We start from the raw sequence: 25,377 nt of genomic DNA, 5'->3' as shown, positions 1-25,377 counted from the left end.
AGATAGGGATTTTCTTTCAAGCTGATCTTTAGTCATAAAGGTCAAACCTTTAACATTAAAAAACTTGAAGGGCAAGAAACTCTGTTACATTCAGTTATTGATTTGGAGGACCCTGACCCTTGCCAAGTATCACAGGCCATAGAGGGCAGTGACAAAAGTACAGTAATAAAAAGAGCTAAAAAACCTGTTCAGTCTTTTATGTGTCTAAATCCAATATTAAAAAAACCACCAAACAAAAAACCCCACTGTGTAGGGCTAACAATAGATTCAAATCTCAAGCACTTTTGGGAATAGTGGAAATCTTCAGTTGTTGTGGCTAAGCTACAATAGTCTTCTCTAAAAAGCTTTCGTTTTCCTTTTGGCAGCAATTAATGTGACTGGCTGATATTGTGGAAGCATAGTTTCTCTTAATTAGAGTGAGCTAAAAGTTTTCAGAGTGAACAGTGTTCTGCTAGAAAATATTGACATAAAGAAATATCATCATATTGTAAGCAGTTTTTTCTGTAAGACTGCAGGACTGTCTACGCTCCCAAGCTTGCAGCATCAGCAGTGCAGGACACACCTGTCCTGTGTCCTCCTTCAGGCCAGGAGACCTCTTAAACTCAAGGACAATGTCATGCTTGCTCTGAGAGGCTCCCTGAATCCAGAGTCCTTTGGCCTCTGAAGGACCCTACTCTAATTGATTGTTACAATCATAGAATCATAGAATAATTTGGGTTGGAAAAGACCCTTAAGATCATTGAGTCCAACTGTAAACCTAACACTGCCAAGTCCACTAGTAAACCATTTCCCTAAGTGTCACATCTACACGTCTTTTAAATACCTCCAGGGATGGTGACTCAACCACTTCCCTGGGCAGCCTGTTCCAATGCTTGACAACCCTTTCAGTGAAGAAATTTTTCCTACTATCCAATCTAAACCTCTAAATCTAAACCTCTAAAGTTGTTCTGGTACAACTTGAGGCCATTTCTTCTCGTCCTATCGCTAGTTATTTGGGAGAAGAGACCGACCCTCACCTCACTACAACGTCCTTTCAGGTAGTTGTAGAGCGTGATAAGGTCTCCTCTGAGCCTCCTTTTCTCCAGACTAAACAGTCCCAGTTCCCTCAGCCGCTCCTCATAAGACTTGTGCTCCAGGCCCTTCACCAGCTTCATTGCTCTTCTTTAGCCATGCTCCAGCACCTCGATGTCTTTCTTGTCATGAGGGGCTGTCGTGGTTTAACCCCAGCTGGCAACTAAGCCCCACACAGCTGCTCACTCACTCGCCGCCGGTGGGATGGGGGAGAGAATCGGAAGAGTAAAAATGAGAAAACTCATGGATCAAGATATAGACAGTTTAGTAAGTAAAGCAAAAGCCGCGTACACATGTGAGGCAAACCAAGGAATTCATTCACTACTTCCCATCGGCAGGCAGGTGTTCAGCCATCTCCAGGAAAGCAGGGCTCCATCATGCCTAACAGTGACTTGGGAAGACAAGCGCCATCACTCCAAACGTCCCCACTTCCTTCTTCTTCCCCTAACTTTATATGCTGAACATGACGTTATATGGTGGAATATCCCTTTGGTCAGTTGGGGTCAGCTGTCCCAACTGTGTCCCCTCCCAACTTCTTGTGCACCCCCAGTCTCCTCGCTGTTGGGGTGGGGTGGGAAGCAGAAAAGACCTTGACTCTGTGTAAGCACTGCTCGGCAGGAACTAAAACATCCCTGTGCTATCAACACTGTTTTCAGCACAAATCCAAAATATAGGACCATACTAGCTACTGTGAAGAAAATTAACTCTATCCCAGTCCAAACCAGCACAGGGGCCCAAAACTGAACACAGTATTTGAGGTGCGGCCTCACCAGTGCTGAGGACAGGAGGATGATCACATCTCTACTCCTGCTGCCCACACTAGTTCTGATACAGGCCAGGATGCCGTTGGCCTTCTTGGCCACCTGGGCACACTGCCGGCTCATGTTCAGCCGGCTGTCAACCAGCACCCCCAGGTCCTTTTCCTCTGGGCAGCTTTCCAGCCACTCTTCCCCAAACCTGTAGCGTTGCATGAGGTTGTTGTGACCCAAGTGCAGGACCCGGCACTTGGCCTTGTTAAGTCTCATACAATTGGCCTTCACCCATTGATCCATCCTGTCCAGATCTTTCTGTATAGCCTTTCTACCCTCAAGCAGATCAACACTCCCACCTGTCAGGATCTTTGTTTGAAAAAGGGCTAAGGAATGAGCTCAAGCACTGGACTCAAAATCATTAGGTCCCACCCTGGCTTTGACTAGTTCAACTACTTTGCTCCCAGATTCATTGTGTACAGAGGGAATTTGCCCTAAGAAACATGGGTGCGAGCTCCTTTGACCACATGGATCAATTGCTGACCCCTTTTTGTCTAGGGGTATAGTTATAGCCTTTCGATGCACAGGGAAGGGTACAGAAACCTGACAACTTGACCTGAACCAGACTCAGGAAGCCTTCAAGACTTCCCAACTTCTGCTGAAGTGTGACAGCACTGTTGTCTGAACCACCTTCAGTCCAAACACTTCTAGGCTTCTAGGCACACACACCAACTGCCTCCCTCTTCAGAGGGATGCTCGTGAGTCCAGCTTGCCTGAAAGATGGGAGTGTCTGGACACCCCAGCCTTGCCCAGGCTCTAGGAGATCTGACAGCTGGTTATTGAAACTGAGAATCTGATAGCAGCAATGAACAAAGGATTTCAAGAATGTCAGTCTTCATTGCTGAATCCTGAAATTCCTAAGGAAATATCATTTATTGAAAATGTTTCAGAATTTCCTGCTTATTCATCAGAAGTTTGCTTATCTATGGTGTTAATAATAGAATGTCTAGTCTCATGCTATAGTTGACAATATCCACAGAGAAGCTTTAGATTCATATTGATAGTTAGAAGCCTTGTAATTCAGGATATTTTTATTCATACTTTAATGCATGGGTTTTTTTCATTTCAGTGAAGCTATATTTGTCACATAAGTGAATCAAAACAGTCAAAAAATAGTCAAAGAAAGTCAATAGAAAAACACAAGTTTTAAGACAAAAAGCAAAGCACACAAAGTTCGTGTGTCTTTGACTTTACAAGGGAGAAAAACCCCTTCCCTTTTTTTCCCCAGAGAAGCATGCTAAGAATATGGCCCTAAGTAAAATGGACAGAGAAATCACTCAATGCAAAAGAGTCCAAAACATGTAAAAAATAATGTCTGGTTACCCAGTGCCTCACCTTGGTACTGGTGAGGCCACACCTCGAATACTGTGTTCGGTTTTGGGCCCCTGTGCTGGTTTGGGCTGGGATAGAGTTAATTTTCTTCACAGTAGCTAGTATGGTGCTATATTTTGGATTTGTGCTGAAAACACATTTGTGCCGAAAAGTCAATAGAAAAAAGTCAATAGATTTTCTTTGGAACTTTCCATTGGCACAATCTCATTGGAAACCTGTACCCGTACTTCTTCCTCCTGTGTCAGCTGGTGTCCCCTGTCACTGAAGGAGAGTCTTTTCAGCAGTGTGAATTTTGGTAGGAGTGGACAGAAAAAGGTCTGAGTTCCTAAACTGCGTAAGATTTACTGTGGGGAGTCACAGAACATTCTCTTGTGCACCTTTAGGAAAGAACTAAATGCTTATTTCTGTAGTTCTGAGGCCCTCTCACCTGAAGGAGATGCCACTGGCAATGAGCAACTTGCAGAAAAAAGGCACGCCCCTGCTTGGTGTCTTCTCTCACTGGCCCATCAGGAGGAGCAGCTGGAGAAGTTTTTCCCCTAATCCCTGGGAGTCAACTCTCTCCGAGTCACTGCAGAATATGCTCAACTGCAGAATATGTAGAAGAGTACAAAGCAATTGTTTTTTGGTTACTGCACATGATAGATGACTAGGACTAATGAGCTATGAGGCTAAGTAATAGTATGATTGCCATGAGTGGTAAGACCCCCCATAATTCTCTGGTGGCCATGCAGTCATCAGTCAGGTCGGAAATGGGCTGATCTTCCTTGTTGCTGGGTTGCCAACCTCCAGTTCATCACTTCTTTTCCATGGGTTTTTATACCTTCCCATGTCAGTAGTTTTCCTCTTGAATCCTTTAACTCCCACAATCCTGTCAGTGGTTTTGCTTCCAGTACCTTGCTTGGCTTCAGCATGGACTTTCTCACACTGTAACAGCAATTGGAACTGTAAAACTGAGCTAAGGATACACAAACTTGCACCAAACTTGGCTCACAGACCGTGGAACTCCTGCACGGGGGTAACCAGACATTATTTTTTACGTGTTTTGGACTCTTTTGCATTGAGTGATTTCTCTGTCCATTTTACTTAGGGCCATATTCTTAGCATGCTTCTCTGGGGAAAAAAAGGGAAGGGGTTTTTCTCCCTTGTAAAGTCAAAGACACACAAACTTTGTGTGCTTTGCTTTTTGCCTTAAAACTTGTGTCACAGTAAGGTTAATACTTAGGCGGTGGTAGGGGCAGTTTGTTCTTTACAGTGGTTGGTTCCAAACAGAAATGAAAGGACAGGGGCCAGAGTTTCTGGCCCTGAAATCTCGTGAGTAGACCTTGAGCCAGTTTGATAACAGGACTCTGAAGTCTTTATAAATTGTAGCCTCCCTTTTTGTACCCTCTTTTCCTTAAGCAACTAGGAAAGAGATTAGGCTGAAGAGTATCTCAATAAAGAGCTTATGGCAGAAGCACCAAAATCTTACCACTGATGTACCCATTACAGCCTCTGGCTTAAGACCAACACAACCGTGGTTGTCTTTGTGAACTGTTTCTGGCATTGCAGGAAGTATGTCATTATCAATCAGAAGGCGGGAAGGTAGATTCATCTGTTTAATGGTAGCATGAAAAGGTTTCCTTGGACTGACTGAAGCCATATGAATACAAGCAGAGCACTGTGATTAAGGACTTTTAAGCAGTTGTTGTTAAGTTTAGTATTTCAGAAACATGGATTTTATACATGACAATACAGTGATCAGCAAGGGTTCTACACAGCTTTAAAGTATTCTTGACAGTGCAATCAAATGGCAACAACTGTAGCTCATGCAACTTTAACTTTTGCTGCATGTATGTAGTAATGGTGTAACTATCTTAAGGACTTGTTTTGGCAGTACGGCATACCCAGTTAGCCTCAGGTAACTAACTCCACTCTGTCCTACTGTGATTGCATTTCTGTGGGCACAACTCTCTCTGATATGTCATGTGCTGCAATCACGTTTGTGGATTTCAGTTTTATGTGACTAATGTTGATCAAAATTTTTATAAATGCATGAATGTGGACAATCTCACCCTGTTATCTTAATAACAAAATTGTTCTGAGAGCAGCTGAAGTACAAACCTACTTGCACTGTGTTTTATGGTCATGGTAAAGCGATGTGCTGCTTGTATTCTACTTCTCACTGTAATGCTGTATAAGATATTTCTGCTATTATAGTAGGGGACATAATAAACAGCAAAAATCAATTGGGGGGAGGGGAAGCTGGCTGCCATTCCCAGGTGGAAACATGCTCTGAAACCAGAAAATTGCAGCCATGTAGCCAGCGAGATGATGAAACCATGCAGTGCTGAATCACAGCCTTACTGTTTGCTCTCCACAAGGCACTGAGCACAACGCCAGTAATACACACCCCAAGAGGTAACTAAAGATTCTTCTCGCAAACTGTACTATCAAAAACCAATTGTCTGACTGCGTATGCTTGGAAAATAAAATGAACTGGAGTGTTGGAGTAGTGGTACTGCTTCTAGTAGTTTAGTTAGGAAGACTCCAGGGACTTCAGCTCTTTCTTTAGCATCTGTATAGTCCTAGTCTGAACAAGTTTGCCTTGGCCTCCGCTTCTGTAACTTATTACTGAGGGCTTCCCAAGGACAACAGTGTCAGGGCTTCTTGTAAATGAATGTTCCCTGTGGGACCTGTAATGAAGAGACTGTTAACTAATTATCAGTCTGTTTGGAAGGCATTCATTTTTTAATTGACCTCAAAGCACTCAAGGAACAAAAGGAATCTGAGCAAAGATGATTTGGGTCCAAGGCAAACAAATGAGTTATTTTCTTCCATGGGGTAGTTGCACAGGTTTATTGGAGTCCACTGAACATACAAGTTTTTCAGGTTCAATATTCTGTTGATTAAAATTAGGACAGTTATGTCTGATGACATGATCTGTATGTTACAGACAGCTTTCCCTCCCTTCCTTGAGCTGTCGTTTTCTATGCAAGTATTGCTCCCGTCATCACTTGTCAGCCAATATTACAATGGAATTAATTTAAAACATAATCTGTTTCCTTTTAGTTTGAGTAGGAAAGTTCAATTCTGTGACTTCAATGTGAGGTGCAATTTTACAGAGGCTGCTTGCAGGGCTGTTATACCCCATAGAGAAGATAATTACAAAGTCAGAAGGAGCCTTAGGACTTTTTGGTTAGGGAACAGGTTTTGTCCAACAAAATGATATTTTAATTTTCACTATTTGAATATTGGCTGAAATGATGAAACTCATGTTTCTAATTTAGTTTTAACTGCTAAATAAGTTAATGTAGAAAACATGATGTTTGGGTTTTTATTTAAGTTAAAGATGATTTTGAGTCAAATTCTTCTACAGCACTGTTTTCTCTTTGCATATATAAGTGGCAAAAGGATATAAGTATATTGGAGGAGAATAGTTTTCTATAATAGAAAATTAATAATATGATCATGAAGAGTTCTCCCATGCTCCTGATTTCACCAGTATAGCACTTAAATTTAAAACTTCAAAAAGCAGGTGTTCAGAAACATCATCGCCAATACAGGAAAAGATCCAAATCTCAAAACAGTGGGCAAGGGTTAAAGCTGAATGAGGTTTTCATTTTAACTCTGTTCATCATATTTTTAAAATAATTTAAAATAATATTTTAAAATAATTTTTAAAAAATACAGAAAATGCAGTGGAAAATGTTAATTTAGAAACAAAACTCCAGCTGTTCCAGTGCTTTATAATTCTGAGAGGTAGGAAGTTCTGAAGTGCCTAATCGCAGAACTATAGAACAGCCCAGGTTGGAAGGGACTCTGATAGAGCATCTGGTCCAAGGCATTGTGTGAAAGGGAGCCAAGATGGGATTATCTAGCACCCTGTCTAATCGCATCTTGAAAACCTCCAGCAATGGGGACTCCAACACATCCCTGGGGAGGTTGTTCCAGTAATTGATTGTTCTCACTGTAAAAAATTTCTTTCTTATGTCGAGATGAAACCTCTCCTGGTGCAACTTCTACTTGTTGCCCCTTCTTCATGTGGCTCCTTGTGAAGACAGAGCCTCTGTCCTCTTTGTAGCTGCTATTTAAGTACTGGAATATTGTGATGAGGTCCCCCTGAGCCTTCTCTTCTCCATGGAGAAAAGACCTAACTCCTTCAGTCTTTTCTCACGGTGCAGGTTCTCCAGCCCTTTGATCATCTTTGTGGCCCTCCTTTGGACCCTCTCCAGTCTGTGTGCATCTTCCTTGAATTGTGGGGACCAGAACCGGACACAGTACTCCAGGTGTAGCTTGACAAGCACTGGGTAAAGTGGGATGATCATATCTCTGTCCCTGCTAGTCATGCCCCTGTGGATGCAGCCCAGTATCTGATCTGCCTTTGCTGCCACCGCGGTGCACTGCTGGCTTATGTTCAGCTTGTTGTCCACCAGGACCCCAGGTCCTTTTCAGCAAGGCTGCTCCCCAGCCACGCAGATCCTAGCCTGTACTGGGCTTTTTTGGTTATTCCATCCCAGGTGCAGGACTTTGTACTTGTCTTTGTTAAACTTCATACCGTTAATAAATTACACTACCTTCTCCACAAATGGCTGAATATGAGTAGGTCTGAAGCAGGTATTTCTAATTTTAAAGAACATGGTTAATGACAAAGCCCAATCACATTAATCTAATCTGCAGGATGAAGGATGCAGAGCTATCTTCTCTTCCTTTAGGCTCTTGATGCATACAGGGTCACCAAGTTTGAAAGCACACCTTGAATTTACTCCATTTATTTATTAACATTTATTCATTGCTGGATTTATGAAGCAGTGTGGTGACTGTATTTTTCTATTCTCACCAGTTGTACAGTTAGTCCTACCATTCTGTCAGCAGAACAACATCAGGTTTTTTAATTTATGATTAGGATAGAAACTATAAAATATTGACTGCCTCAGAAAGAACTGTTTCTGAAATTGTTAAACTTGCAACATGACCCATAAAAAATTCTGATGTAAAATATTTTATGTGATCATGTTCCAGTTCTAATAACACAACCAATGCTTGCATCAGGTGTTCAGGAAATCTGGCAGTGAAATTGTTAAGGGTAATGTTATATTCCATAGGGTTTACTGCTCCTTCAGACTGTATCTTCTGCAAGTAGTTACCATGCTCAAATCAGTTTTGGCAATTTCATACACAGTAGAAGCATTTATTCAGCTTGAGAATTGAAAAAGTTGCATTTTTTTAAAGAGTCCTGTGAGGTTTGTAGCATGTTGCAGGGACACCAAACTGCAATATATCTAAATATAAAACAAGTGCTTTATAAATTGTTTTATCACACTTCAAAGCAACGTGCTAGCAGGATTGCCAAATTCAACCGCAAAACTTGCCAGTCTGGATCATGTGAAGGCAGGTGTGAGATTACAGCTGTAATAAAACTGAACTTGAATACTGGTAGCTGAATTTGTAGTAGGCAATTGATTTGATTTATATAACATAAGCCACATGAGGAGAGATATGTAGGTCAGCATCTTCAGCTGGAAACGGTGGTTAGAAGAGTTGTGGTAGGTTGCAGGGAACTGCTGAGTTAATACCTGTTTAGTCTGGCAAAATGCTGGTGCAGCGTAAGTGCATTCTGTCAAACTTGTCTGGGGAGACACCATTTGCAACAAGGAAAAACTAGTCAGTTATATCCAATGCCACTTGCGCCATAAAAATCTTAGCTAAAATTAGCATAAGAACGTAGACCATATGGAATTTCCCAGGGCAAGAATTGGTACATTAGCTGTGAGCACATTTTCAGCCTGCAAAATACTTGAGGTGTGCAAATACACAAATCAGTGATTAAACTCCTTTTAGAGTAATAGAACAATATATTACAAAATGCAAATGGTAAATTATCCTGTTCAGGGAAATAGAGGAAGCACAATCAAATATAGCCTGCAGAGTTATTTCCAATCCAAGCAGTCTGTTATATCACAGATTTGCAAAAAAAAAAAAGCAAAAAAACCCAAAATAAAGCACACATCCCTTAACTGGAAAAAAAAAACCTCGTGTCCTCTTTTTTTGTCCAAGGAGTGAATTAATGACCTGGTGATTTTAACATGAGTTGGAGGTTTAGTAAGAACAAACACAAAATGGTAATTGCTGCTTTTAAAAAGGAAATTAAGATTAAGCATACAGAAATGACTGTTTGTCAGAGAGTTTCCATTTGCCATTCCCAGGAAAGGGCCCAAGTTTTTGTCCAAGTTGTGAGCCTTTGGAGACTGCAGTCATGGTCAGTACAAACATGCTTAGGGCTTATAAGCCACAATTTCTAAAGACTTCATCTTTGCAAAGTATACTTGAATCTCTTAGGCCTACAAACACTCCATTGGTGCATAGCAATGGAAAATGCTTTTGCTTTATGATCTGACCTGAGCCTCTAGTGCAGGAAACAGGAGGAAGAAAAAAACTTGAGGCAGAATGTGAAGAGTAGCACAGTATTTACATTATTATTTCTTTCTACCAAAATGCAGGGAGTATATGGCAGGGGAGGAGAGAAGAACTAGAAATGTTGTTTTAAAAAAGCTAATTATAGTTTAGCAAAGTTTTTGTGATGAAGGCGGGTGTTTAGTGTAGATGATTTAGGAAGATACATCATCAGGAGAGAAAAGCAATGAGGTGGTGTAGAAGTTGTGAGCATGAGTTTTGTATTTCAGCAGTCAAGAGCCTCATGAATCAATAAAGAGCCAGTGAATTAAAAAGAAGAAACTTAATGAAAATACATGTATAAGAAATAAGTGCAGTAGGAATCTGAATGAGTTTGTAGCAGCCAAGGTGGGAAGTAGTTTTTGTAGTAAAGAGAAAGTAAGACCATAAATAAATAAGCGTGAGAAAAATGAATATTGCTACAAAAATGACTGCTATACTGAGTTCAATATGCTTTAATTTGTCATAATACTCAGCATAACATAATGTCTTAAAAATCTAGGCCTGTGGCTGTTATGAAGCACAGTGCCTTGATGATTAGCATTAGTTCAGCTGATAGTCTTGCAATTCTGAAAAACAAACAGAGCCAGACAGAAGAGAAAAAAACCTTGAAAAGAACAGAGGAAATAAAACTGAAGTTTATAAAAATTTTTGACTGCAACAGCACTAGACAACATTATCATTATAGAAAGCATGAACTACCACTGTGGCTGGAACTGGGATGGTAGGTCTACCCAGTGCTTTCCAATGAGCAAAACCCCCTGGGTTTATTGAGGAAGGGGGTTATAGACGTTATGGATGGTGTGTATTTTTTTGTTTAATCAAGCACACGGCACTGTTTCTAATGACACACTATTTCAGCTTTCCTTGTCTTTCTGACATCTAATAAAAACTCAGAACATTACTGTTACTAAAATAATTCTTACTGTGTCTTATTATGGTACCTCCACAGTCACATGTTACCTGTTGAATAGTTTCAGTTTAATGTGACAGCAACATAGAGGGTAAGGCAACCATTATTTTGCCACTATCATTTATGTTTGACGGCAGCTGGCTCACCAGTCCTGCACGTGTTGTTTATGGCTTGGATGCGTGATTTTGAGAATGGAGAGGAATTAATTTATTGTGTTGGGAGGGTGTAGCAGACATGGGAAACAATCCTTACAATATTTTGATGGTCATGGGGTATCTCTTTTTCCAGATTTATACAGTGTTTTGTATCACAGTGCTTTTGGACATGACTGGGACTTGCAGGTAGTACTGCCGAACAGTAACTGATAATAATGAAATGATCCTTCCTGAAGATGTATAGCTGTGAGCTTTTAAAAAGTCTTGAGACTGCTAAAAGAAATCTCATGGCATTATACTTCATATATTATGAACTCTTGCAGAAAAAACAAATTAAGACAGGGGTGATGGGTCAGGGTTGAGGAATGACTAAATTTCAAATTAAAGGACTTCGTTCAAAAACTGAAACAAAAATTGGAATAAGGTGAGGGCAAACTCAAGACAATGTTTATTCTAAGCATGTGCAAACCTCTTTTTGATGCTGTTTTCAAAATGATGCAGCAGCTAAATGTATTATACCCCTGGGAAGCATAAACTTAGGGCCTGATTCTCCTCACTACATAATAAGAATGGTGAAAAGTAGTCTTAGAGTAGGTATAAATTGCATTTAAATCTTCTTTATGGCTCAGCAGTGGTAGAAAGGAGCCTCAATATAAATAAGAATCAGGTCCCCAGTATTTATTTAACCCTTGGGTTTTGTATATCATTTTATTTGCACCTTTAAGAGATTTGCAGAGGGATTTTTAATCAGGATTCAGTGTACAGAAAGCTAAATGTTTTCATTGCCTTACAAGTAACTTTAATCATAGAGGCAGATCATTCTTTTTATTTCTCAAGAGGGAATGGTAGAATTTCCTGCCTTTGTACAAACTGAGCTAAATGTTTCTGACACCCATAGTACAGTGTCAATTGGAAATTCACATTTCATGTAATAACAGACCATTTTAATTTCATGAGCTAAAGAATTGGTTTCCACTTGCAAATTGTACCGAAGAAAGCAATATTGTCAGAAGAACGGGCACAGTGCTTCAAGAGATAAATCTATTGAATTAAATAAGAGGCTTTCTTACCTTTTACATTGCATTTCCGTATAACATAAGCGTTAATTAAACTCTTCATTGCTTTCTCCTCTTCAGCAGAGCACTTGCTCAGTCTGACAAGAAATGCTGCCCAAGAAAACATGGGGCATCCAAACACAGTCATTAAAATACACTTACTCAAGCAGAAGAGAAGGAAGGGTAGAAGGGAAGAATGTTTTGGTGCATTTGGGCAAGTGGGACCTATCTACAGAAATATTTAATTTCTGTTTTTCAGGTTTTGACAGCAAGACAGCTCCAATGACTTGTAACAGGTCATCTCACTAGGTATTTCTCCAGGCATTTTGAATACAAACCGAATGCAAGCAATTGTCTTTGAATTTTTAAGTATATGTCTATTTATGAGGAAGGCTTCTTCAGCGTGAGGAATCACTTTTGGCGTGAGACAGTTCTACCTTTCGAACTATCAGAACAACTCTGCAAAGTGTGTCTCCCCTCCTGTGTGAGGAATGCCCGACTATGGCAAAGTTGTTGATACAGATTCACAGTGTTCCCAATCAAGCAGTCAAGACTTAAAAAGCTCTTTGGGTAGCCCAACTTTCTTAACTGAAGGGACATCATGTATATTTGGTTCTGACACATTTCTATCTGTATTCAAATGTTTCTAATTCCTTTTTTCTTGTGATTCCAGGGGAACATTTAAGAATCTGCCCTCAGGAATATACATGTTGCACCTCAGAAATGGAGGACAAGTTAAGCCAACAGAGCAAACTGGAGTTTGAAAACTTAGTGGAGGAGACAAGTCACTTTGTACGCACCACTTTTGTATCCCGGCACAAGAAGTTTGATGGTAGGTTGGATATGATCTACTTATTTTCAAGATTATGGGATTTAAAAGTCAGTTATCCATAATAAATTCCAATATTCTTTTTTTTACAATTAGATATCACATTTGCAGTTGTCAGTTTGGCTAAGATAAGGGTTAATATACAGCTGGTATGCTTATCAGCCTTGTGAGTATTGCCTTTAATTACAATGACATCAAGAATCGGACTGTTAAGCGCCGGCAGGCTTGGCTAACGTTGAAAAAAGAGATTAGATATGCATGGAGATGTTTATAATTTTTGTCTTCTAATTTCAAATGCAAAATTTAGGTTTGCATTTATGTTCACTGTTGCAAGATGATCTGTGGGTCTCCCATGATTTTTGTTATTGCAAAGCAGGTTTTTTGTAGTCTGCCTTTTTGTAGCCTTAAGGTGTAGTTTTTTCCTGCATGATTTTCTTGTGATGTAGAGTCTCTTAGAGGGCTTCTTGCTTCCAAACACTAAGGCCTCAGTTGCATTTGAGAGGGATTGTCATGCAAACACTTAAGCAGTATCGAACACACCTTTTATACCTAGAAAGAATTGACAAGGACAGTTTGGGGTTTTTATTTGTTTCTAATCAGTACTCCAGTCTCTTCTGGTCCTCAGCCTTTGTAAGACCTTTGTAAGATCAAGGGTTCAGTGTCACAATTTGCTAGATGCTTGTCTTTAATAATGAACATTAAGCAGTTTTCATGGTTGTGTCCATATTTACAAGTCACACTGTATTGAGCTTTTCTCATAAACTGCAGATTAGCAAAGAGTAAAAGAACTTCAGAATATTCAGTCATGGCTTTATCTAAATATGAAATCTGTATTTGTATTGGAAGTTGCCCCCTGAGCATTTCTGCATATGTGTAAGTTGGAAAGGGGCTGGCACTAAGAGGTGTGAATCGGCATTGCAAAGAGGGTTGCAGAGCTGCATCTTTGCATGTAGGTAGAACGCCTGCAAACAGGTGCAGTAAAGCTGGCTAACCCCAGGTGACGGGGCATATGCACACATATAGGAGAATGCTGGAAAGGTTATCCCTGAAGTTGGAAGCTTACTTCGAAACTCTGAGGTCGCATTCAGTGAAGATATCTCTAACTCCTTAGGGTAATTCTGTATCATTCTCTTTATCCAATTAAAGATTTTTTTTTTTTTCTAATATTCAATATGACACAGAAGGGAAGATGAATTTTAGAAGGAGGGAGTGGGAAATGTCTAATATGAGGATGCGCTGGAGAGAAGTCCCCATCAGCAGATCAGATGCTAATATAATTTAGAAAGTGTCCTTAGTCCTTGGAAGGACTGAGGTGTGGATGACTGTGCAGCACTCTGCATTGTGATTGCTTCCCTTTTTAATGTGAAGTTGAAACTTTTTGTGTAGTGGATTTTCAAAGTACCTAAAAAAAAATGCAGAACTTGTGTGCAGTATTACAAGATGAGTATGCAAGCAGAACAGACATTTCAAACCATCTATGGCACATATAGGGCTTTTCTCTTTTTCTAGAAGGAAACCGAGATGATCGCTTGTGTTCAGTGAGCAGCACGGTTTACTGAAAACACTGGGCTCATTGACCACAGAGCTCAGACAGTACCTTACTAATTCTCTGGCAGCTTGAGGCCTTTTTATATTGCAATGAACTTAAACACATTATGGCTTTTTCAGTAACCTGAAATTCTGTATCTTAACACTGACAGTAAGGTATATAGCTGAAAGTTACTGACCCGTTGTAAATATTGCATTCTGGGATTCTTATGGATCTACTCCGCAGGAAGTTAGATTAAAAGACTAAGTGGTTTCTTCTGGCTTATCATTGATGTTTCAAAGGGAATTTGCAATGTGAAGTCTTATTAAAGAGCAATTGAACTTTGTGTATATTTTCAGTATTTTAATGCTATTCTAAAACTATTCAAAAGTTGTTCACTTATATGGAAAAACTGCTTAGTCTTTCTAGAAGGGCAAATACATCAATGGAAAAATATATTCACCTAGTAAGCTGTCTTTCAGTATGTCCTGGTTCCGGCTGGGACAGAGTTAACTTTCTTCCCAGTAGCTTGGGGGGTGTGCTGTGTTTTGGGTTTGGTGTGAAAGGAGCGTTGATGGCCCATGGATGCTTTGGCTGTTGCTGGGTGGTGCTTGCACCAGGAGGGGGGAGCACAGCCGCGGTGGTGGACCCAGCTGGCCAATGGGGTATTCTATACCATGTGACATCATGCTCAGTATAAAAACCAGGTGTGGGGGGTGGGGCTCGCCCCCGTTCGTGACACGCGGTCGGCGGTCGGTGAGCGGTTGCATTGTGCATCGCCTGCTTTGTGTATTCTGTTATTGTTGTTGTTCTCATTGTTATTCTTCCTGTTCTACTTCGTTTTATTTCAATTATTAAACTGTTTTTATCTCAACTCGGGAGCTTTCCTACTTGTGCCCTCCCGATTCTCTCCCCCATCCCACCGGAGGGAGGGGGGATGGTGAGCGAGCAGCTGCGTGGGGTTTATTTGCTGGCTGGGGTTAAACCACGACACAGTATAAAACAGCTAGATTTGTTGCAGTTTAAAAGAGGATGTCGCTTTTCGGTGTAAAGCAAATATTGGATTGTTAGAGAACGTCAATATTTTAGCTCTTCAAGAATCATCTTTTTTTTGTTTTAATTTGGTACTTTGATTGCACAAGGGAGTTCTGATACATGATTCTGCCATTCGATGCCGGTACACCACAAATGACAAAACAAATACAGCCAATTGTGATGGTTTTATGGAAGTTGTGTATAGGACTTGTGTTTATCAAGAGCAGCATATCTAAGCAATAACAGAATATATGAACATTTAAGTAATGTTGAGATAGAGAGTATATTAGCATTGCTCCCATGAGAAGTTAACTTAAACTAGTGTTGCTGCCAGCCTCTTTGTTCGTGCAGACATTTATACTATTTTGCAAACTCTTGAAAGGGACATGGAAGGTCTTGTAGATTTTTGCAATTTGTTTTCTGCTGTACCAGGCACATCTTAGGTAATGCTAATCTTTGCAACATAAGACTTTCTACGGGTATGTGAACTCTTTGTTGAATTATGATCTGACCTTCATATGCCTTGCCTTTCTTATCTGTCGTGGTTTAAGCCCAGTCGGCAACCAAGCACCACACAGCCGCTCACTCACCCTCCCCCCTGCAGTGGGATGGGGGCTAGAATCAGAAGGACAAAAGTAAGAAAACTCATGGGTTGAGATAAGAACAATTTAATAATTGAAATAAAATATAATAACAACAACAACAACAACAACAACAACAATAATAATAAATTGTAGTGAAAAGGAAAACAAAAAAAAAAAAAGAGAGAGGGGAACAAAACACAGGAAAAACAAGTGATGCAACTGCTCACCAGCTGCCGACTAATGCCCAACCAGTCCCCGAGCAGTGATCACTGCACCCCAGCCAACTCCCCCCAGCTTATATACTGAGTATGATGTCATATGGTATGGAATATCCCTTTGGCCAGTTTGGGTCAACTGTCCTGGCTATGCTCCCTCCCAACTTCTTGTGCACCTCCTCACTGGCAGAGCATGAGATGCTGAAAAGTCCTTGACTTAGTATAAACACTGCTTAGCAACAACTAAAACATCAGTGTGTTATCACATTATTCTCATGCTAAATCCAAAACACAGCACTATACCAGCTACTAGGGAGAAAATTAACCTATCCCAACCAAAACCAGGACATTATCTTATTTGCTTTCTGTTACACATCCATACACTTAAGCATAGATGGAATGATTTTCTGATTTCCATTTTGAGAGGTAATTTGAAGTCTGTTTTCCTTTTCAGGATTTTGCCCCAGATTCCTATTCATGATCTAATCTACAAGGAAACTCAAGCTGCTGTAACTAACTTAAACACTGTCTCTTTAGCCTCTGCTCAGACACACATTCTTACACAGAATCACAGAATCAGAGCACAGCTGAGATATGAAGGCACCTCTGGAGATGGCCTAGTCAACCCCGCCTGCTCAAAGCTGGGTCAGCTAGCGCAGGTCGCCCAGGATCATGCACAGCTGGGTTTTGAATATCTCCATGGATGGAGACTCCACAGCCTCTTTGGGCAACTTGTGCCAGTGTTTCACCATCCTCAAAATAAAAAAGTGTTTTCTTGTGTTTAGATGGAATTTTCTATTTTTTAATTTGTTCCCATTGCTTCTTGTCCTGTCACTGGGCTCTGTTGTGAAGAGCCTGGCTCTGTCTTCTTTAGCCCCCCCACCAGACACATTTATACACATTGATGAGATCCCTCTCAGCCTTCCCTTCTCCAGGCTGAACAGTCCCAGCTCTCTCAGGTTCTGCTCATGTGAGAGATGGTCCAGTCCCTTCATCACCTTACTACCCTTTGCTGGACTTGCACCGGCATCCCCATATCTCTCTTGTACTGGGGAGCTTGTACTTGTAGTACTCTCTTGTACTACAGACCTGGACCCTGTACTCCAAATGTGGCCTTACCAGTGCTGAGCTGAGTGGAAGGTTCACCTCCCTCAGCCTGCTGGCAATGTTCCCACATCATTTCTATTTCAGTTTTATATTTCATTTTACCTGAAGTGCAGTACTTTCCAAATCTACAAGAACTAATTTCTGTAAAAATTATAAGCAGAAGTAGCTAAATATGAAATTCGTAACAGAGAACTTTAGAAACTATTAAGTGTTTTGGAACTAGCTATGATCAGAAGAAATGATTGTCTTTAACTGGCAATCAGTTCTCGCATCCTAAAGGCCTGTATAATCTTACCCATTTCTTATTCATTTGTCCTCCACATTTCTAAGGGGCTGTTACTGTGTTAGGACTTTTCTTCTAGATTCATTTTTTCCTGAGTGTTTTATTCCTTATAGTATGTGAGGTTCGAAGATGTCTCAGAGCAAAAGGTCTGATAACAGTATTTTTCATTTGTTTTCCATATTCTAGACAACTGGTGTGAATTAGCATAAGTCACTACGCAATGTAATACCAGCTGCCAATTGTTTCTTGGCTGAGCCTTATGTGCAGATATTTACATCTGTATTGCCCACATCTGTATATTTGCCATTGCATTACCATACTGGATGGTCATTTCAAAAAAATCAGTTTCTGCAATTTCACTAATGGGTGCATGAGGATCCAGGGAATCTTCTCCTGAGAATCTTGCCTAAGAAAGAAAGCCTTGAAATGAGAAAAATTCCTTTGAAACAGTAGGTGCTCAATGTTCCTAGCAAAGAATGCAATATCTGTTTCAGCAATGAGACTCATAAACCCTTCCAAAAACTAGGAAAAGGAACAAAAAACCCTTCCAGCAGACAGGAAACATACAGGAAGTGAAGGGTTCCAGCAGGTACGGATTTTTCTTTTTCCTCGAGGCTTTGGGTAGGACTAATCCAAATAAGCAGACGTGTAATGATCAGCTGTTTCTCGTTCCTAACAATAGACAAGCAATCATGCTCCAATTCTTGGACCCCCACTGCAGACCTCAAAGAAGCTTAAAATATATTATGCTCCCAGTGTAGCTGTAATAGTATCATCTTATTATCACTGATTCCCTTGCATAGTGGCATTGCTGAGCAGCTGTTTCACAGACAAGCCAATTTCTTTTAAGTATTGCTCCATCAGCACTCGAAACCAGCCCTACCGGAAGGTTTTGTCATGAATGTTAATGAGGAGACAAGTAGCTGTTCAGTGACATTTTCTCACTAATCCTTTGAATAACTATAGGAAAATCATAGCAAATAATTTTAATTTAAGCTAAATAGATCTGAACCTGATAAAAGAGACACTCTCTCCTCATTATCATTAAAAAAGGTACAGTAGTAGTCTTGGTAATGGTGTTAAAAATGAAAGGATGTCTAAGAATAGCTGTCATGAATGGATATGGATAGCCTTCAGCAGAATATGTGAGGCATGATGCCATTTAGGGAAAATAACCTGAATAGCATAAGAACCAATCTGCAGCTGCATTGATCTGTCTTACAGGGTCATCATTCCCCACGCTCCTTTTTTTTACGGTCTAGGAGAACAGTGATCCATACCCATTAGTGCTGCTTATATTTTTTACAGTCATTACCAGCAGCAGCCGTGTAAATTACAGGGCAGGGAAGAAAGTTTCAGAGATAATCCTCCAAAACAATACCTGCAAGAATAGCTAGCATCTCAGAAACCTTGTATTCCCTTTTCTTTTCTTGCACAATTTATGAAAGAACTTGGAGAAAAATAGTGTTTATGAATCTTTCCTTGATATTAGAGGTGACAAATATGTGTTTTGTGAAGCTGCTTTCCAACGAAGTCAGAACTCTTCAATGAGATGAACTCTTGTAGCTATCTTATTAAACTTGGCAAAAAAGTGTGGAAAGTAAAGTAAGGGAGATGCTGGAAGTCAGAATACACTGAGGTTCGGTTGTGTGGCCGATGCAAGTCTTCTGCTCTCCCTTCCTCCCACCCTTGCTGCCCAGCCTGCCAGCCCAGCTTGAGCCCCAGCTCATGCCTGGAGCCGCACCGACCTCTGTGGACTTCTGCAGAGGAGGGGGAGTGCAACAGCACAGGAGCCCACTTGCACACTGGTGCTGTCATGGTCAGCGGGTGAAGGATGGTCTTTCATTTTTTTCATGCTTTGCTTACCTTGAATGTGAAAGGGCACGGTTTTCACAGGAAGATTTTTGTTTTGTTTCTTTGGTTTTTGGAAGCAGGGAATCAGAAAGGTCTGCCTTTTGCACAGACCTGTTTGGAGGCAGGAGGCTTCTAAGGAATGTGGGAAAGTCAAATAGATATAGCATAATCTGTGTACTTTATGCAACTACTCATATTATTCTAGTGCTGCCATGTCTGCAACAGAACATAGGCTCCGCCATACGAAAGCTGGGATACCAGATATTTTGGTTTTTAGTTCTGGGCAAGGTGGTAGTGTTTTTTTTGTTTTCTTTGTTTGTGTTACAAGATTTCAGTGTCACTTTGCAATGTATTTCTCATCAAATGCAAAATCCATTGCAGGACGGGTGGATTTTTAAAACTCCACAACTGTTCTAGCAGAGCCACAGTTTCTATATAATTCCTCTACTGTTTTAACACACTACATAATTTCTGCACTTGCCAAAACACAGGCCTTAGAGCAGTTAGAAGCCTTAAAAAAAGGTAATATCTGCTGGCTTGTAGTCTGTAACTGCTTGCAAGCCTTCGTCGGACATCTGGTGCAAGTTTCTAAACTTTACAGAGATTCTTGATAAAAGATCCTTTACGTTATATTTGACAGGAAACACTAATTTGAAAATAAAATATTCTACACCTGTTCCAAATCCTATCAGAGTTGGTAATAGCCTAAGAGGAATCTCTATTGCCTACAAACAATTTTAGGGTCTAATCCTGTAAAATTTGCGCTGAGATTACTGTTTATCAGTTTCACATATCATATCAAAATTTGTGAATTACATTAGATCCAAATGAATTTTTTTTTAAAAAATAACCAAAAGAGGAGAGGTGGCAAGCCTACAAAATTTGGAAAGGAAGGATTGGCCCAGTAGTAAGACCAGTTTCCAGCCAGGGGTGCCAATTTCTGTAACCTGGCCAAGTCCCGTACCGAAAGGCAGCGCTGTGGGAACGGGTGTCTTCTGCACGCTCCCTGCAGCTGGAAATGCACTTCGTGCATTTGGACAGCATGTTCTCTCTGCATTTCCGCAGCTTGATTTGCTAAGTGCAGCTGGTCAATGGAGCATGTAACCTTCTAACCAGCTGCATCAGGTTTATGAAGCTGCAAAGCAAAGGACAAACTGCTACCCTGTGCTGGAACAGGCGGACATGACCCACTCTGAAATGAATCTCGTTAGAAAGCATGTTGTCCAGGTATAGCCAAATCCAAACAGCCTTTGAGAGGGCAAGGATCCAGTGTTTTTCCTGTGAAACAGAAAGCAGAATTTGCCTTGCTGAATATTAGACGTCCACGGTGTAGGGTACTCCCGTAGGTTCCCTCAGTAGTCAATAGGGAATGATAGGTGCAAGTCATGCTGGTCTAAAGTTTACACCTCAAATAGGTCAGGAAAAATCTCTCCCTGAAGTGCTTATTTCTTTACATTGATTAGAGAGGGCGTTTAGTTCAGACATAGATGCCTATACTGTGGACTTACACATTTGTTCAGGTAAATTCCACCCCGAGGAACATAATATAGGAGTGAAAGATCTAAAACACTCTTGAGGCTCTCTTTGTGCTTTATCTGCCTCTTTTACAAAAGCCATCCTCTGTTTTTTTCTGCAGTATTTTGTGGGGAAAGAGACATTAAAAATATTGAGGCAAGCAAGCACTATGGCGGTCAGTTATTATCTTATGCTGTCCTGTTGAATTCAAATGACATTTAATCTTCGATGAAGCTCTGAATAGTGTATGTTTTTAATATTTTATGATGGAAATTGTTTCCTGAATTTAGTGTCCAAGCCTTAAAAATACTAACCCATAAGTAAAATTACTGATTACAAATACTAAAAATCCTGCGATTAAAGATGTTTCATATGTATATGGACAAGAACAGGATTAATAAAGGTCTCAGCCTCAAGTCCATAACACTGATGAAAGACATCAGTCTTCTGACAATCAGCTGTCAGAGGCTCTGTAACCCACACCTGATTCTTACTCTGATGGTATGTGCTCACCTGACACACAGCAAGGACAAAACCATGCTGTAAGAATAAAAAATAGGAACTGTATATAAAAACCAAGCTACAAAACACGGGTATTCATACATAGTGTCAACACCCCGGATAATAGGAACTGTAGCCTTATCATTTCTCAATTGTTGTCCTCAACCCTCATTAAATGCAGAAATATGATTTTTTAGATGAATCTCTTGACTGTAATACACAGGCATTGTTGTCTTTTTGCTGCTCTTCTTTTCTTAATTCTTTTGCCTGTGTGTCCAAACAACTGGGAAATTAAAAGCCAACTTAAAATAGTATATCATGAAAAGGATCCTGGAATATTTGAAAAATGATTTAGTGAATCTCTGTCCCTGTGTCTCTGCTTAACTAAAAAACTTTTTAGAGTTTATTTTAAATTAAAGTTTCCTTTTTTCCTTTTACTTCTGCTCTGTGGTTTACCATAAAAATAAGGAAATGGCTCTTTTTGTGGGAGGAGTGTTATAGGAATGTCACTTTTGGCAGTAAGATAGATCCTTTAGGGAGAGAAGGAAACTATATGCCTATGTGCCATAAGAATACTTCAGAGATAGTTCAAAACCAGGCATATTAAGGTCCACTTGTGCTATACTTAGTGGTAACAATGAAAATTCCATATATAAATCAGAGCTACCAGATCTTCAGGAAAAAGATAGGAAAGGTGTGCCACAGCGGTATTGCTTCTGAAGTCTTCCCCGCTTGCTCTCATTCTATACCCACAGCTGAGAGATGAAAATAAACATATGCTGCCTACACTCCCATAGTGCAATCTAGCTGCTTCTCTGTGTAGGTGCTGGTAAAAAGGAGTAACCGTCGGTCTCTGTGCGGGCAGCCCCACTCGGTGCTGGTGAGGGTTCACACATGCTGTGTGGGCAAGCTGGTTAGCGTAACACCATGCTTGCAGAGCAACTGTTGTTCGATGTGACACCACCATAACAAGAGCAGTTGCTGCTGCAGACTGCTACAGACAAAATAAAAGCAGACCACCAAGATACAAACTCTACTAGATTATCCATACTGCAGTATTTCTTGCTTGTTGGTACTGTGCATGAACATTCAAGTTTCTGAAATCTTGGGACTTAAAAAAATGCATGGCTCGATAGATAGAGGCACCTAGATTATTGAAATGTTCCAATTTTCCTAAATACATTGGTACACTAAATTTCACTGATTGTCCGTAATTTCTTTTATGGATTCTTTTTCTGAATATTACTGATACAGTTCCCACTCTTTCACTTCTTGGGATATTTACATAAATTGGGATCTTTATTTTCCCGTCTTTTCCAAGTTATACTGAAATGGTTTTGCTTAATGTGTTTGTTGTATATGCCTTACATCCTCACTTTACTCTGAGGTATGTCTAGATTCATTTACAAGACATACTCTGAGGTATGTCTAGATTCATTTTATCAGAAATAAACTCTCTCATTTTCTTCTAGTTGTAACCTGTGTGCTTTATATTCAGAATGATATATCACTGAAACATCAGCGAAATGTTTCAGCAATGTGCGGGTCAGTTACCCATCATTAACAGCAGTGATATTGTAAGGGCAACGCGTAGAGGAGATTAGCTGGGAAAGGGGTAGAGAGATGGAGAGGTAGGACCAAAAATACTGTGCCATGAGCTATTTATTATTATTATTAATCATGTAAAAGACAGTATATATCTTATAGGAGCAATCTTAGATGGGTAACGTGATGCAGCTTTAGTGGAAGATAGTCTTCATATTGGTGGAGAGACAGATGGTGGACACCATTGCTACTTGAAGGTTGCTTTGAAGCTATACCAAGAATTTTAATAAAATGAACAACAAACCTTAAGGCTTGAAATATATCTTCTTTAATATATGGCAGGTTATTAAGTTAACATTCTTTGGTGAAATTATTTACTGTGAATTGATACTTTTTTTGTGGTATCATGGGAGCACCTAGAAGCCATTTGCTATTTCTGAGTTAGAAAATTCAGCAACACACAGCTAAAAGGCTGTCCTTGCTCTTGAAGAGCTACACTCATAGTGAAAACATTAGACATATGTGAAGCAGGAAGGAGGTGAAAACAGCTCGTTTCAGTAACATAGGACATATTCAGTCAACGAAATCTCAGCAAGATTATAGCCAAAAAAAACCAGCAGGAGGTAGTTGTTAAGTACTAACTTCCGTGAGTGGGTACAATGTATGATGTGATTTAATTTATACTACGAGAAGAGCAACTTGACTACGCAGGTACTAAAACTGCGCTGAGGAAATAAATTTTGTGGTTGTCTGCTTTTTCCTTCTTCTCACATTGAAGAATTTTCATAGGGGTGTGCAGCTAAAGGAAGGCATCAATTTATACCTACTTGTTGTATAAAAGTTGAATCAAAGTTTGGTAGCACCATGGAGTTACTTCTGGAAGACGAGGTGATCTCTGCTTGATGTGAACTAGTTTTTGGAGCATGTAAAATCTCTAGAAGGGAAAAATACAACAAGCTTGCATGTGAAGGAATACAGACTAAGAAATTTACTATTTTCTAAGAGCAATTAACTATTAAGACTAAGTAAATAATGACTGTTTGAGTTGTTTAATTTTCAAAAGCTGGAAGAAAACACTTTGTTTCAACCACCACACAAAACAAGAAGCAAGATTTGGAGTTGAAATATCTATTTCATGTCAACAAAATGCTATACAGATTTGGTTTTGAATTTCAGTAAATTCAAGTATTTTGAAGGTTTTCAAATGAATGCTAAAGGTTATTTTCAATTGAAAAATCCAACATTTGCACTTAAAAATGGGGAAACAAATTATTATAAACTTTTCTGCAGTAGTATATTTTATGGCACAGTGAAATTCTATGAATTTGTGAAAAGCATCAGCACTGCATTTTTAATTTTTACAAGTTTCTGATGTTAACACTTTGATCAGCTTTACAAGCAAATCTCAAACACTCCCAGGAAAGTAGTCTTTTTTCAGTGTCTACTGTTGTATATATCTCCATAACTTTCCTGGAACTCCTACAAGTAAATTAATTAATTAATTAACGCATTAATTTAACCTCTCATTAAATGACTTGCTGGGGGAACATGTCTCACCTTCTCTGGTGCCTAATGAAGTTTCAGTACTAGCCATGAGCTGAAGGTGTTTCTAGGCTATGAGGTGTGGATCCCAGAGTCTCAGACATCTCAGGATCATTTCTGGGCTCTCTCCAAACCCAGCTGGTTGGGATCTGCTGCCTAGTGAAGAGAGCTAGTGGAGAGCTACAGCTGTGAAATTAATCTTGGTTTTAGTGCGATGCCCAGAGGCCATCTTTTTCCTATATGTAGTCTATCTTTGAGATTCAGCTACCTATTTTGATACCAAAACATACATGATCTGATATTTTAAAAGGCCACTGTGCACTTGTAAGCATGTTGGTATTCAGCTCCTAAAAGTTATGATTTATTTATTCACACATTGGATTTTAAGTCTAGGTAAAGGTATACAGGCTTGATCATTCTCATCTAATTGTGTATCAATAGAAGAGGAGATTTTTTTTGTTTGTTTCTATTAGCTGGAAACTTGAACCAGTGAAAATTCCATGTTTAGTGAGGTTCATTACATTACCACATCCTACTGGGTCCAGTTTTGCCACACGAGCCCAGAATCCAATCATTCTTGGAGTTTACTTTTTAGCTTCTTCTTCTAGCAATGCAGTCAATGGGAATGGTGACACTTCAGACAAAGGCAAGATGCTGCTAAATCAAACAACCTTCTTGACTACTCCCCAGTTGTATAGTGCACCCTATGGGTGCATTTTTCTGTGCCACTGTGGAGCTTGAAGTGCTATATCTGAAAAATCACAGCGGCATGATAACAGTTTGGAGATAGGTGAGAAGAAATGGAGAGTTGAGTGATGCTAGTAACAGTTTTCCAAATAGACTATTGAGGTATACCCAATATCACACATTCCTTTCTCTAGGATGCTTCCTGGGATTTGTTCTCAAAATGTCATTAATAAACAGAGTCCTCCAACATATTCCTCCTTAACCACTCTTCTAATGTTTTGGAATAGCCATGATTGTATCAATACCAATTATTAAGACATTGTAAACATTCAATTTCATTCTGTTCATTCAGTTGACTTAAAGATATTATTTAGTAGATACACAGTTG

General features: G+C 39.9%; 1 protein-coding gene across 1 annotated transcript in view; it reads left to right on the top strand.

The window, feature by feature from the left end:
• The window catches only part of GPC6 (glypican 6), a 786,226-nt gene that overhangs the window by 221,809 nt on the left and 539,040 nt on the right, over nt 1-25,377 (top strand). Inside the window, exon 2 of the mRNA XM_075138503.1 lies at nt 12,438-12,596. Within this exon, the coding sequence (XP_074994604.1) occupies nt 12,438-12,596 (159 nt within the window). The remainder of the gene's footprint in view (nt 1-12,437; nt 12,597-25,377) is intronic.

The sequence above is a fragment of the Calonectris borealis genome, chromosome 1 (assembly GCF_964195595.1).
Source record: "Calonectris borealis chromosome 1, bCalBor7.hap1.2, whole genome shotgun sequence".
Classification (NCBI taxonomy): Eukaryota; Metazoa; Chordata; class Aves; order Procellariiformes; family Procellariidae; genus Calonectris; species Calonectris borealis.
The sequence above is the reverse complement of the archived record's forward strand: the minus strand, read 5'-3'. Positions and strand labels throughout refer to the sequence as shown.